The sequence below is a fragment of the Leucopleurus acutus genome, assembly GCF_964270905.1.
Source record: "Leucopleurus acutus genome assembly, chromosome: 3".
NCBI lineage: Eukaryota > Metazoa > Chordata > Mammalia > Artiodactyla > Delphinidae > Leucopleurus > Leucopleurus acutus.
The window spans coordinates 7,190,139-7,203,005 of NC_139145.1; the positions used below are offsets into that span (position 1 = coordinate 7,190,139).

At 58.9% G+C, this 12,867-nt stretch overlaps 1 protein-coding gene across 1 annotated transcript; it reads right to left on the minus strand.

Annotated features, from left to right (window-relative positions):
* Positions 1-911: 911 nt before the first annotated feature.
* CDC37 (cell division cycle 37, HSP90 cochaperone) lies at positions 912-10,548 on the minus strand. Its single transcript, XM_082837102.1, has 8 exons — positions 10,368-10,548; positions 4,444-4,725; positions 3,998-4,106; positions 3,769-3,884; positions 3,556-3,678; positions 2,740-2,922; positions 2,568-2,639; positions 912-1,474 (listed from the first exon to the last, which is right to left on the minus strand). The coding sequence occupies exons 1-8, from the start codon at positions 10,467-10,469 to the stop codon at positions 1,322-1,324; spliced, it is 1,140 nt and encodes a 379-aa protein (XP_082693228.1). The 5' UTR covers positions 10,470-10,548; the 3' UTR covers positions 912-1,321.
* Between the last annotated feature and the right edge of the window lie 2,319 nt (positions 10,549-12,867).

The window sequence follows — 12,867 nt, forward strand, 5'->3', positions numbered from 1 at the left end:
CTTTCCTGGGGCCCGAATATTCCATTATCTTTTAAAGGAAGACTGCTTTCAAAAGATTACTTTTTCAAGGGAAGGGTGTTCAAGCAGAGGGACGGGCATGTGCCGAGGCCCAGATTTTGAGCACCTGGGTACCAGGCGCCATGCTTGCCTGTACATTATCTCACCTACACCTCATCGCAACCCTGGGAGGAGAGCATGAACATTACTCTCATTGTACAGAGAGGGACACTGAGGCTGAGGAAAGTGCCCAAGGTCACACTGATAAGAAAAACTTGAAAGTGCTTAAGGATCAGCAAGGAGGGAGCTGATGAGAAGGGGAGGACATGAGACGAGGGCAGGGAGGTGACCAGGCAGATGGTGTAGGGCCTGGTGAACTGCAGGGAGGTCTTAGGCTTCTGCTCTGAGGGATGTGCCCTGACTCAGGCGTTCACAGGTGCCCACTGGCGGCTGCCTGCTGGGGTCCAGTGAGGGCAAGGAAGACAGGGAAGAGGCTGGAGTGGGCATGCAGGCCAGAGGTGACAGGGACCTGAACCAGGGTGGAGGACGAAGGGCAGTGGACAGACTCAAGATTTGTTTTGGAGGCAGAGCTGGCCACGTGGAAGGTGAGACACGGTGCAAGTTGATGCCCCTGAACGGACGGTGGGGGGTGGCTCAGAGGGATGAGATAATCCCAGGACTTACGGGGGGGGGGGGGGGGAGTGAGAACCCTTGACACAAAGGTGTCCTGAGGAAGTGTTCCAGGCGGCGGAACGATACATTCCTGGAGAGCCTGGAGTGAGGACGGAGGACATTGCCCATCTGCTGCAGGGCAAAGCTGGGGGCATCACAAGCCCAGCCGCCAACACTGACCAGGGTTCCCTCCCACCCCGCAAGGGAAGAGCTGTGCCAGCCCTCCTGAGGTCTCGCGGAGCATCTGAAATCCTTTATTGGAAGATAATTGCTGCTTACTATGTAGGAGACTCAACAGCAGATGAACAGTGAAAACGGAGCCCACAGTGACTGGGGCAGGGCCCTCAGCTGGGGACCCCACCCATACCCTGTGGACCAGCCTGGCAACCTCTACCCCTCCCTGGACCCCCAAGCCTTTGGCATAATGCTGAAGTGGGGGAGCTGCAGGCAGTGAAGCCCCTTGACTCAAAGCAGACTTGGATGAGCGCTCGGGGAGTGGGGTCAGTGGAGGGGGGTGGGCAGGCCCCTCCGGGCTAGGTGTGGGAGCAGCCAAAGTGGAGGGCGCCAGGAGCTGGGGAGATGGTGTCTATTTTTGTTTTCTGAAAAGGGGCGCACAGGGGCCTGCAGGCAGTCGGGCAGCAGCTGAGGTGGGTTATGCGCTGACGTCTTTCTCGTCGCCCCGACTGGAGGCTTCCAGCAAGGGGTCCCCGGGACCCGCCTCCTCCTCTTCTTTGGCCTCACTGGACTTGGAGTTGGGGACCCAGAGGCCGGAGTCGATGCAGCGCTGCATGTGGTACTTCGCGTCCTGCAGGGAGAAGGGTGGGTTGGTGAGGCTGGGCTGCCACCTTCTGGTGGCCCGCCTGTCCCCCGCACATCCTCGAGCCTGCTTCCTGCTCTTTCTAGATTACAGCTTTACCAAAGAACTGCCCGCAGTGATGGAAATGGCCTGTAATCTGTGCCGTACAATATGGTAGCCACCAGCCACGTGTGGCTACCGAGTACTTCAAATGTGGCTGGTGCAGGGGAACTTTAAAGCTCACTTAACTTTAATTCAAGTTGAAACAGTGTAGTCTAGAACAAGGGTGAGCAAACTTTTTTGTAAAGGGCCAGACAGTAAATATCGTTGGCTTGTGGGCCCTATGGTCTCTGTCAAAACCTCTCAACCCATCATGCCTCAACTTTATGGTTGTAGCACAAAACCAGCCACAGACAAGATGAAAATAAACCAGCCTGGCTGCTGCATTCCAATCAAGTTTTATGTAGAGACAGGCAATGAGCCTGCAAGCCATAGGCAGAAGACCCTTGGTCTAGATGTTCATTCCCACAGAAGCGTCTAGAAACCCTGGGCCAGGTCTTGCGACTAGACTTTTTACAGATGAGGAAAGCAGTGTGGCCAACGGGGTGAGACAGGCAGCAGGAATGGGGTCAAACCGAGGTCTATCGAGACTCAAAGTATTTATCTACCAGCACGGTGACTGCTCCAAACAGCTGCTGTTTTTACCAGCACCTACTACGTGCTCAGCCCTCCCCATGGATTTCGTGAGGTAATATCGAGAGAAAGTGGTTTGATGAGGTAACTGAGGCTGGAAAGGGACCCCCTCCTTGGGCCACTCTGAGCTGCTGGCAAAGTTGGGGTCAGCTGGTGTGCTCATCAACAGCCCACAGGGACAGGGACACTCAATCTGGACGCCGGGCACACAGTAGGTGCTCAATAAATGTAAGTGGGCAGGTGGCACAAAGCCTGGCTGCCTCGTGTGCTGGCCACACGGCGACAAAACGTCCCTTGTTCCTTTGAGAAGCCCAGGAGGGACCCTTCTACCAATGATGTGGGCAGCAGAGCTGGAGGGGGCGGGGGAGACACATCGCTCGCCCAGGTGGGCTTGGGCGCAGTTACTCACGGTGGGGTCCATCTTGCTGATGGCATCTTGGAGCATCTGCACATCCTTCACATCAAAGCATTTCTGGAGTTCCTGTGGGTGCAGAGGGGTGGGGTCAGGACCTGGGTCCCAGGGAGCCTGGGGACCCCACTGGCTGCCTGCCTGCTGCCCGCCAGGGCCCAGGGAGCCGCACCTCAGGGAGGGACTCGTAGACCTCGACGGGGTCCAGACCGCCGGGGCCAAGCCGCTTCCTGCGCTCCTCCTCCTCGTACTCCTTCATGGCCTTCTCGATGCGCAGCTTGGCCCGGCCCCGCACGCGGTCTTTGAAGGCCTCCAGCTCGTCGTTGAAGCCCTCCATGTACTGACGGTCAGCAGTCTGCGGGGGGCAGGGGCATGCACAGGATTGAACTGGGGGAGCCAAGACCGCCCCACTGCAGGTCCTCAGAGACGCCCCAGGGCTCCCTGCATCTGCTCCTGAACTGACAGACGGGCACCCTGGGCCTCAGGGCTCTCCTCTGCCTCCTCTGAGCTCGACTTTACACCTCTGTGCTCACGACCCCCTGCCCGCACAAGCCCCTGAACCTCAGACTCGTGACACCCACCTCCTCCGGGTCCTCCTGTGGAGTTTAGCGGGCATCTCAAATGCAACACAGCCACCCCGGAGCTCCCGGTCACACCCCTTAGTCTGTCCTGCAGCTCCCCCAGCTCAGCAGGGATAGCTTTGATCTTCAGGTGCTCAGCTAAGAAACCCACAGGCATCCTTGACTCTGGCCCTCACCCCAGCTTAGGACTTTCAGCACATCGTGCCAGCTCGGCTTTCCAAATCTGCCCAGGAGCTGACCACTCGTCAGCTCCTCTGTGGCCCAGCCCTCTCCTGACTGAGGAGAGGACTGATCACAGGGGCTTGAGTCCGAGTAAACCCATGTCTGTCTCCCCCAGTGGACCGCAGGCTGGTTCCCTGAGGAGGACCACCCTCCACTCTGCCCTGGCCACTCCGGCCCCTCCCTACCTTGATCTTGGTGAAGAACTGCCGGAAGCAGGCACGGGGGTCCACCTTCAGGCTCTTGGCCAGCTCCAGGATGAACTGCATGACGATGGTCTGGTGGGCCACCTGCTCCATCAGCGCACATTTCTGTCAGGGGAAAACAAGCGCGGCGTCACCAAGTGGCGGACCCAGGGCAGAGCCGAAATTTCCCCAGCCCCAAGGGCGGGCTCCACATACCTCCTCCACCTCTAGGTCAATGCACCAGATGACCAGGTAGTTGGCGGTCTCCTCGCACACCAGGTGGACGTTGTCCGACAGGTACTTCTGGCTGTCATCCCAGCGGCGGAGCATGCCTGCGGGAAGGTGTTGGCAAGGTGTTGGAAGGGCCCTGGAGGCGGAGGCCAGCCCCTTGTCACGTGCACCGCCCACCGGGCGCCCACCGGGCCCCCACCTGGGCCCAACTTACCAAAGTGCTTGATCTGTTTCTCATACTTCTCCACGAAGGTTTTGTGTTTCTGTTCCCTCACCTCCTCCGACTCTTCCTCCGCCCGCTCAGGCTTGGTATTGACCATGCTCTGTGGTGGGGTGAGAAGGGGAGTGGGCTGGGGCGAGGCTGTGCGGCGCCTCAAGCGTGGCCGGGTGGGCCGCGGCCGCAGCGCCCATCCCATCCAGGGTGGAGGTGGTGACGGCGCCATGAACATCAGCGTGGCGGGAGCGTGGGCGTGGCAGGTGTGGCCTCGGACTAGGGCCTTCGGGCAGATCAGAGGGGGGGTACCGGTGGGGTGCCGCACCTGCCTGGGCCCCCACACATGATCCCCTCACCTGCCACCTCCGTCCACCCGTCCCTGGACCTGAGCAGTCCCCTCGGCCACACCTGCCACCGTCTGCCGAGTGTGCCCGGCCCTCGCACACCTTGCTGAAGCCGTCCTTGCTGAGCGTGTCCACGTTCCAGGGCATGCTCTTCTCCTTCTTGCGCATCTCCTCCAGCTTCTGCTCCCAGCTCCGCTCCTCCTTGCGCAGCTGCTGTGCCTCGGCCTGCAGCCGCTCCAGCTCGGCCCTGCTGCCCTCGCCCTCGGCCACCTCCAGATCCTTCAGCTTCCGCTGGCACTCGGCCACCTTGCGCTTGCACTCGCGACAGCCCCTGTCCAGCTCCTCCTTTTCTTTCTGGAACTGCTCCATGCGCTCCACCCGGGCCTGTGGGACAGGCACGGCCCATCACTCTGCGGAACAGCTTGTCCCTTGACCCCAGCCCCAGGCCCAGGACCCCAACAGCTGCACCTGGGATGACCCCGGAGAATGTCAGCACCAACCTCCGTGTGCCGGACTCACAGCTCCCGCTCTCGCTCCTACAGGTGCACCTGAGCCAGGGCGGGTCCCTCTTCTGCTCAGAACCCTCTACGGCTGCCACCTCACTTGGAGCAAAAACCTAAGTCCTCCCTGTGACCCGCAGGGCCGTGCGCAATCTGTCCCGTGCCCTCCATGGCCTCACCTCTTCCTGCTCACCCCCTCCCTCCAGCCACACTGGCTGCCTCACCTTTTCTCGAACCCACTTCAAACCTCAGGGCCTTTGCACTGGCTGTTCCCTTGGCCTGGAATGTTCTCTCCCCAGATACCCCCCACCCCGGCATCCTTAACATCTTCTTTTTAAAAATATATATATTATTTATTTATTCATTGACCGCGCCCTGCAGCATGCGAGATTGCGGTTCCCTGATCAGGGGTTGAACCTGTGCCCGCTGCATTGGGAGTGTAGAGTCTTAACCACTGGGCCACCAGGGAAGTCCCCCTTATCATCTTCAAATGTCCCTTACAGGGAATTCCCTGGTGGTCCAGTGGTTAAGACTTCGTGCTTTCACTGCCGAGGGCCCGGGTTCAATCCCTGGTTGGGGAACTAAGATCCCACAAGCTGCGCAGTGCGGCAAAAAAAAAAAAAAAAAAGTCCCTTACAGATGAGGCCTTCCTTGACCACCCAGCTGAAGGTCTCAATCTCCCCCTACCCTGCTCTGCTCGATCTTCCTCCTCAGCACTTGTCACCCGACAACAGCCTGTGACAATTATTTATCATGCTTCGGGCACTGTCCTCCTCCAAGGATACTGGCTCCACGAAGGTGTTGTGCCTCCAGAGCCAGGAACTGGGCCTGACACACAGTACGGACTCAGGAAAGCCTTGTTGGATGTAATAAAGTAATAAGATGCTGGATAGAGGCCTCACCCCTCCCCGGGGTCCCAGGTTCCCCCTCCTCCCTGGAGCCACCCTCAGTAACACTCGGGCACCCTCCTGCGCCCACCACGCCCCTCAAGCCACCGCTGCTTGGGTGTCCCACAGGCACCTCCAATTCTGTGCCCCAAACTGAACTCCCCACTGGAGCCCCCCAGACCTGTTTTTCTGCTGTGTCCTCCCTCAGCAAAGAGCCTGCCCCCGCCTCCTGTCCCAAGCTGAGGCCTGTTGTGAGCCCTGTCCCTCCCTCTCTGCCACCAAATCCTGACACTATTTTTTTTTTTTTTTTTGGCCACGCTGCGTGGCTTGTGGGATCACAGTTCCCCGACCAGGGATTGAACCCGGGGCACGGCAGTGAAGGCCTAGAATCCTAACCACTAGGCTACCAGGAAACTCCCCTGACACTTTTCATTTCCAGTTGTTTCTCCAATTTGCTCCACCCCGGGTGCTGCACCTGGATCTGCAGAGGCCCGCCCAGCTCTGTCTCCAGGCCAGCAGGTCCTCCTGAGCCCAGCCTCCTGTGCCCACCAGCCTCCTGTCCCCCCCTACCCTAGACGCCACTCCTCAGACCTCCTCTTCCACTGCACCCCATCTCCTCAGTCCCCCATCCCGACCCCTATCAGATCACTGGGCCCTGTCACTCTCCAACCCTGCCTGGCTCCCAGCAGTGCCTGCTCAACCCAGACCAATGACTGAACCCTGAGAGGTGTCACCATCTTCCATTGCTGTCGCCCCAATCCAGGCTCGGAACCTGCCACAGGAGTCTTTGAAATGTACCTGTCTGACCACAGCCCTCCCTGCTACCTCAGACTGGAGTGTCTGGGTTCAGAGGGGACCCCAGACCCCTGCCCCACGCTGGCCAGATGGCCAAGGCTCCTTGGGGGGCTGGGTTGCAGGCCGATGCCGGCCCCTGTGGTTGATGCTAGCCCTGAATGGACCAGCTCTCTCCTGACTCTTAGCCTCTGCACATGCTGTTCCTCCCACCTGGAACTCTCTTCCCCTTACTCCATCTGCTTTGTCCCCAAGTCTCAGCTTCGACAAAGCCTTCCCCAAGTGCCCGACCCCCAGAGTCACTGAGCCCCAAAGGCCCCTCTGTGATCATCAGATGACGTGATGAGACGCTAGTGGAAGGCCTTGGGGCACCAGACCTGGGGTCATATCTCACAGCCACCATGTAATGGCCGGGTGTCCCTGGGCCAATCCCCTAACTTCAGTTTCCTCATCTGTCAGATGCAGACAATAGTGCCAAGGCTGCACTGGGAAAAGCAAAAAAGGTTATAAAAGTAGACAGTCCAGAGCCGTGCTGGGTGCTCAGTCAGCACCATTCCCACGTTGGCTACTGTCATTACTGTCTGTCCAAGGGGACAATCTGTCTCTCTCTGGGGATTGTACTGGGGCTCAAACAAGAAAATGTACTTCAAGTGCTTAGCTCGATATCCAGTAAATGCTTATAACTGGTAACTGGGAGCAGTTGTTACTGTATCATCAAAGCAGCCCAGCTCCACCACTTACTGGTGATGTGACCTTGGCCAAGTCTCATATCTCTCCCTGCCTTGGTGTCCCCCTCTATGAAATGGGGTCTCACAGGGTTGTTCTGAGGACTAAATGAGTTACTCCCAGGAAACTGCCTGCAACACAGCATTCAGTACACGTGTCCTCAACTGCCATCACCGCCGTCATGGCCACGGCCACGGCCACGGCCGCCAGAATGGTCTGCTAACTTGCTTCTGTGCTGTATTAGAGGCCGTATCTCCAGATTCTAGCCCAGGGCCAGGAAGACGGCGGGTGAGAATCGGGAGACCTGAATCCTTCTCTAACGCCCCACAGGACCGACATGGCCAACCCTGAGCCTCACTCTTCCCACTCGGATGAGGCCCTCGCCTTGCGGAGGACACACTGTTGCCTCTGCCACCTCTCTTTTTCCATGATGGGACTGTGTCACCTGGAGCCTTCCTGCTGCCTTATGAGGGTTACGGTTGGCATTATAGCTGGCCTTGGGTGGCAGCAGGAGTCTACCACACTGCTGGTTTCTGCTGGACGGCCATCAACATCTTCCCGGCATCCTCTGAGCAGCCGCCAGGGAGGCCAAAGCTAAATAAAGGCCTCCTGGAGCTGCTGGGGGCGGCAGCCTGCCCGGCCTGAGCTTTACGCCTCCGGGAGGGGCTGTAGCAGGCTGGGAAGGGCAGAAGCCTTGGCAGCGAGAAGGGGCCACAGGTGTCACTGCCCTCCTTACAGACAGGGGACCCAAAGCTCACAGAACCTGGATACCACACAGCTCACTGGGAGGAGCCACAAGAAACTAGTACTGGTGGCTGTTTCTGGGCAAGGGAGCCAGGGAGCTGGAGCTGGAGCCGGGAAGACTCGCTGGTCCCCTTCTGGAACCTTTGCATTATTTTTTTACCATGAGCGTGAATTACATGAGTAATAATAATGATAGTGGCTAAAGTTTCTACACAGTTTATTACATGCCAGGTGCTGTCCTGAGAGCATTACACACATTAAATACATAAGGCAACCCTCACAACAACCCTATGAGGTAGATACTGATAAGATCCCCAGCTGGAGAAACTGAGGCACAGAGAGATCAACACTCACTGGGGGCAAAGCAGCAGGTCAGTGATTCAGCAGGAGCCAGCATCTGAACCTGGGTGGGCAGGCCTGTGCTCAGAAGCACACCAGGCAACCTTTTCTCTAATCCCCCTTTCCCCTCTGGTCCTGCTTACTCCCTCCCGGGCCCTGAGCCAAGTTCTTTTCAGATCTCATTTCATGTCATCCTTACGATGGTCTCAGGGAGGCGGGGTCTCGCTCCCCCTAAAGCAGCAATGGCCCTGTGGCAGGGCTGGGATGAGAACCCAGGCTTGGTGGCCGCTGAACCGGGTGCTGGAGACACCAGGCTCCCTGCCTCCACTCCAGCCCTGGGGCTCCCAGCGGCAAGCCAGGAAAAGGTTTTGTGCCAAGAGGGAGAAGGGTGTGGTGGGAGGAGGATGCTGCAGGAGAGGGGACATCAGCCTCCCAACTCAGCAGGACCAAACCGTCCTCCCCACGGTGATATAGATTAACTATGTTACAGAAATAGGTGTTCCCAAGAATTGCCTTGAGAGCTTGCAGAGATCTTCAATATTTCATAATAAAATGTTACACATGGCAAGAAAGAGAAGTGCTAGAACTTTCTCCTTACACTCCAGGGGCCCACCCGGCAGACACTACCCAGGAGGCTGCTGCTTTAAGGAATGGGTTGGAACTGGGACTGGGAACCAGATGTAGGGACTAATGCTGGGTCTTGGCAGGATGGGGAAGTGCCCTTCTAGAAGCTTCTAGATAAACGACTGGGAGCTGATATATGGGAAGGTGGGGTGAGGAATTCCTAACTGGAAGATTCTGAGAGACATATGCCCTCAGTCTGAGAGTGTAACAAGCAGAGGAATGTGGGTGCAGGAGCTCTGATTTGGTGGAGCAGATTAGAACATTAGGTCTCATGAGAGCCATTCTGTTGGCCTGAGAGCGCTGCTAGTCATGGAGAGGGGTGAGAGAACACACAGGCTTGGGATTCTGGGGTCTGGATTTGGGAGAAAATAAATAAAAGAAGGGGCAGGGAATTTGGAATCAGACTGGGAGGGTTCCTGGTAAAAGCAGGGTCAGTGTGGGTGTCTGGGAACAGCAGACCAAACTGGGGTCAGAAGGAAGCTGGGGTGGGTTTAGGTCCTGGACTTGGGTTTGAATGAGGCATTCCAATGCTGGCGGAGGTTCCTACAGGAAGCCTGTCTCGGGGGTGGGCGGTGACTGGGCCTGCAGTACCAAGTAGGGGCAGGGGCTCTGGCTGGGCAGGACGCCACGTGGGTAGGGTTTCCTGATGCAATAGGAAATTGGGTCTACAGTGCATGAGGCTGAAGGAGAGCAGCCGGAATTGGATGCTCCATCAGGGCGGAGCTGGTGGTTCAGTCTGAAGGGGAACCAGGTTTCAAAATTCCAGTCCTAGATGGGACTGAGGGTCCTGGTGGGGCACCGGTCTACGTTCTAGGGAAGGGGTCCTGGGTGTGGGCTGGAGTCCCAGGCCAGGAACAGAAATCTCGGGGGAGGACAGAACTCCTTGCTCTATTGAGAGGAGCAGAACCTCTAGATCTAAATGTGAATCACCGTCAAGATTCCGAAAGTCAGGTCACAGACTAGACTTAAAGTACTGGGAACTCTGGGGGTTGGAGGGGCCAATGGGACATCCAAGATCATAAGTGGGTACCCGAAAGGTTCAGGGTGCAGATTCTGAGGTAGAATTCTGGGTGTAAGTGGAAGGTCCCAAATGGATTGGGGGGGCACATCCAAAGCTTGTCTTGGTAGTCTAAACTGTGAAGAAGGTGCCCTAGGGGTCAACTGGGAGTTCCAAGAAGAAATTGGAAGGGGAGGGGGGAGGGGGGAGGGCCCAGGATCGCGGGCAAGGAACTCAAGGGTCTCGGCAATTCTGTTGCCCCGGAGTTGAATCAAAGAACCCCGGGCGATTCTGAAAGTCCAGACTGTAGGGTGGGAAACCCAGGTGTCAATGGCTGGGCCCCCAGCAGTATCAGGAGTCAGAACTCTGAAGCGGAGTCCCGAGAGTGGGGGAAGGCGCTGGGCGCGCGCGCTCTACCTGGTGCCGCCAGCGGAAGAGGCTGGCTGTGTCGATGTTGGGGTGCGTCTCGTCTTCATCGTCAGACACCTCGATGTGGTCCCACACGCTGTAGTCCACCATCTTGCCTCCGCGGCCCAGCCCGCTCCGGCTCTGGCAGCAGCAGCAGCGGCGGCGGCAGCAGCGGCGATTACGGCGGCAGCACCACACAGACTCTGCCCGCAGAGCCCCGCCCCTTCCGTTTCCGCCCGGACGCGGGCGCCCCCGCCCGCGCGTGACGTCACATCCCTAGTAACCGCGGCAGCGGCACTGGCGACCGAGGTCTTAAAGACCCCTGCGCACGTGTTCCGGCTCCCCGAAGTCTTCGCCGAGACCTCACCCCATCGGGCTTGGGGCCTCCACTAGGCACCTCCTAGGGGTATACGGGTGGCTTCTCCAACCTTGAGCTCCCCTTCTTTCCCGGTGCCCCACGGTGGGCGTTTACGGCGGCCGTGAGGGGGGCAGTTGGCGAGACTGAGGGAGAGGATTGTCCCCTTAGCCACACCGCAGTGACATCAGACCGAGCCCACTGCTGGGGCCGGGCCTCGGCGAGAAGACCTCGCTCCCGCCCCTTGTGAAGAGGAACTTAACTTTGTGCCTGATAGGAACGGACATTCCCAGTCCGAGGGGTACAGGGCCCTGCCCTGGGAGGGTCTAAGTAAAGGAAGGATATGGCCCTGCCCTTGAGGAGTCGGAGGTGGGCGCGATGTAGCCCTGCCTTAATGGCTGGTGTTTCCCCGGCTCGGACCACAGCCTACCCCTCGCGTCCGTATCTTCTGCCTCTTTAGCGGTGATTCGCGCATACACGCCCCCTCTGGAATCACCCGGACCACACTAACGGGCCTCGGGAGCCTGTCCACTGCGTCCCCCCGTGCAGCCGCTGGGTGTCGCTAGTGTCTAACTAGCGGCCCGTGCTCTTGGCCTCGCGCCGGGTGGGGGTGGGGGTGGGGGTGGATCTTGGCAGTGAGCACGGCGGGGGGTCTTGACCCGTTGATGTACTCTAGGACTGCTCGCAGCGCCCGCCCCCTTCCTCGTCCCGGGCGCTAAGGACTCCATTACACTGAGCTTGGGCGACCCCAGCCACACATTTTCATACATCCCTATCCACGCTGTGACATCGGGATAAAAGGCTTCGTTGCAGCCTAGGGCAAGGATTATCTCAGATTAAAGGGCGCTGGGGGGACAGGGTGGACTGCAGGAGCTTCAACCGGGAGGCTCCTGGTGAAGGGAGCCTCTTCCAAACTCCCCCAGAGCGGGCGTTGGAGGGAGGGGGTGGAGCGACTGGAGTAAAGGTCTCTAAAAGGGTGCGGGTGTGGGGGATTCCCCTGCCCACGGAAGGGGAGGGGCCATTCGGACAAAAGCTCCCGCCTGCTGCCGCCCCTCCCCCTTGCGCTCCATTCAAACCCGCGAGTAGGCGGGCGGGGGCGGGGGAGTCCCCCTCTCCTCCTCCTCCCCCTCCAGCCCCGGCAGTCCAGCATCACAGCGGCAGTCAAGTCCCGGGCACGCGCGCGCAAGGACCCACACCTCGGCGGGTCTCACAATCTCTCTCTCTCTCTCTCTCTCTCTCCTCTCTCTCTCTCTCGCGCACACACACACACACACACACACACACACACACACACACACACACACGCACCAGCAACAAACGGTCTGGACACCCCCGTCCCCTACCGCCCCTCAGGCCGGAGAGGGCGGGGCATCCCCTGCCCAGCCCCCCTGCAAGGTAAGCTTTGGACCACAAGCTGCGGTGGCGAGGGGGACCAGGCGCCGGGAGGGAAGGGGTCTGGACGGGGGGGCTTCCCTCGCCCCCCAAGAAAGTCAGGGGCTCTCTGTACGCCCTTTGAGGGCTTCAGGCCGGCCTCCAGGCTGAGGGTATGTAGGGAGGACCCCGGATGCCGGATTCCCGGGTAGGCGCGAGGGTCTCTACCTGGCTTCGGAGACCGGAGCTGCCTGGCCCCAGGGAAACAGGGTCCCAGGAGCCCCAGCTCCCAGAATTGGGGACAGGGCGCCGGAAGCTCCCCGATCAGCGCCAAGCATTTACTAATCTCCTGACAACACAGCATCTCCAGCCTGGGGGACTGAGACAGAGACCCCTGAGTTGCTTTGCACTGCCCCTCGGACTCCCAACCGCCCTCCCCCCATCAGCGCACCCCCTGCTGGGCGTCTTGTACCTGTGGGGTGGGGGTGGGGGACTGGGAATGCTCCTCCAGGCTCCCAAGCTTCCTCTGCTGCATCCCATAGCCACACACTGCTTAGCTGCGGCTGTGGGACTGGGCAAACGGCTTTGCCTTCCTGAGCCTCAATTTCCTCATCTGCAAAGTGGGTAATGACACACCCAGGATTCGGGGAGGTCATGCATGCAAGTCTGCCATTACGCCATCATTTATTTTACAGCTCATTTCACACATATTTCCCAAGAGCCTACTGTGTGCAGACAGCCTGTGACCAGGCTGTCAGGCTACAGCAACCAACAAGACCAGCT

Coding starts and splice junctions, on each gene's coding strand:
- CDC37 (XM_082837102.1), bottom strand. CDS start 10,469: ATGGTGGACTACAGCGTGTGGGACCACATCGAGGTGTCTGACGATGAA. Junction 4,726..10,367: donor TCTTCCGCTGGCGGCACCAG/GTAGAGCGCGCG, acceptor CCTGTCCCACAG/GCCCGGGTGGAGCGCATGGA. Junction 1,475..2,567: donor TCAGCAAGATGGACCCCACC/GTGAGTAACTGC, acceptor TTCTCCCTGCAG/GACGCGAAGTACCACATGCA.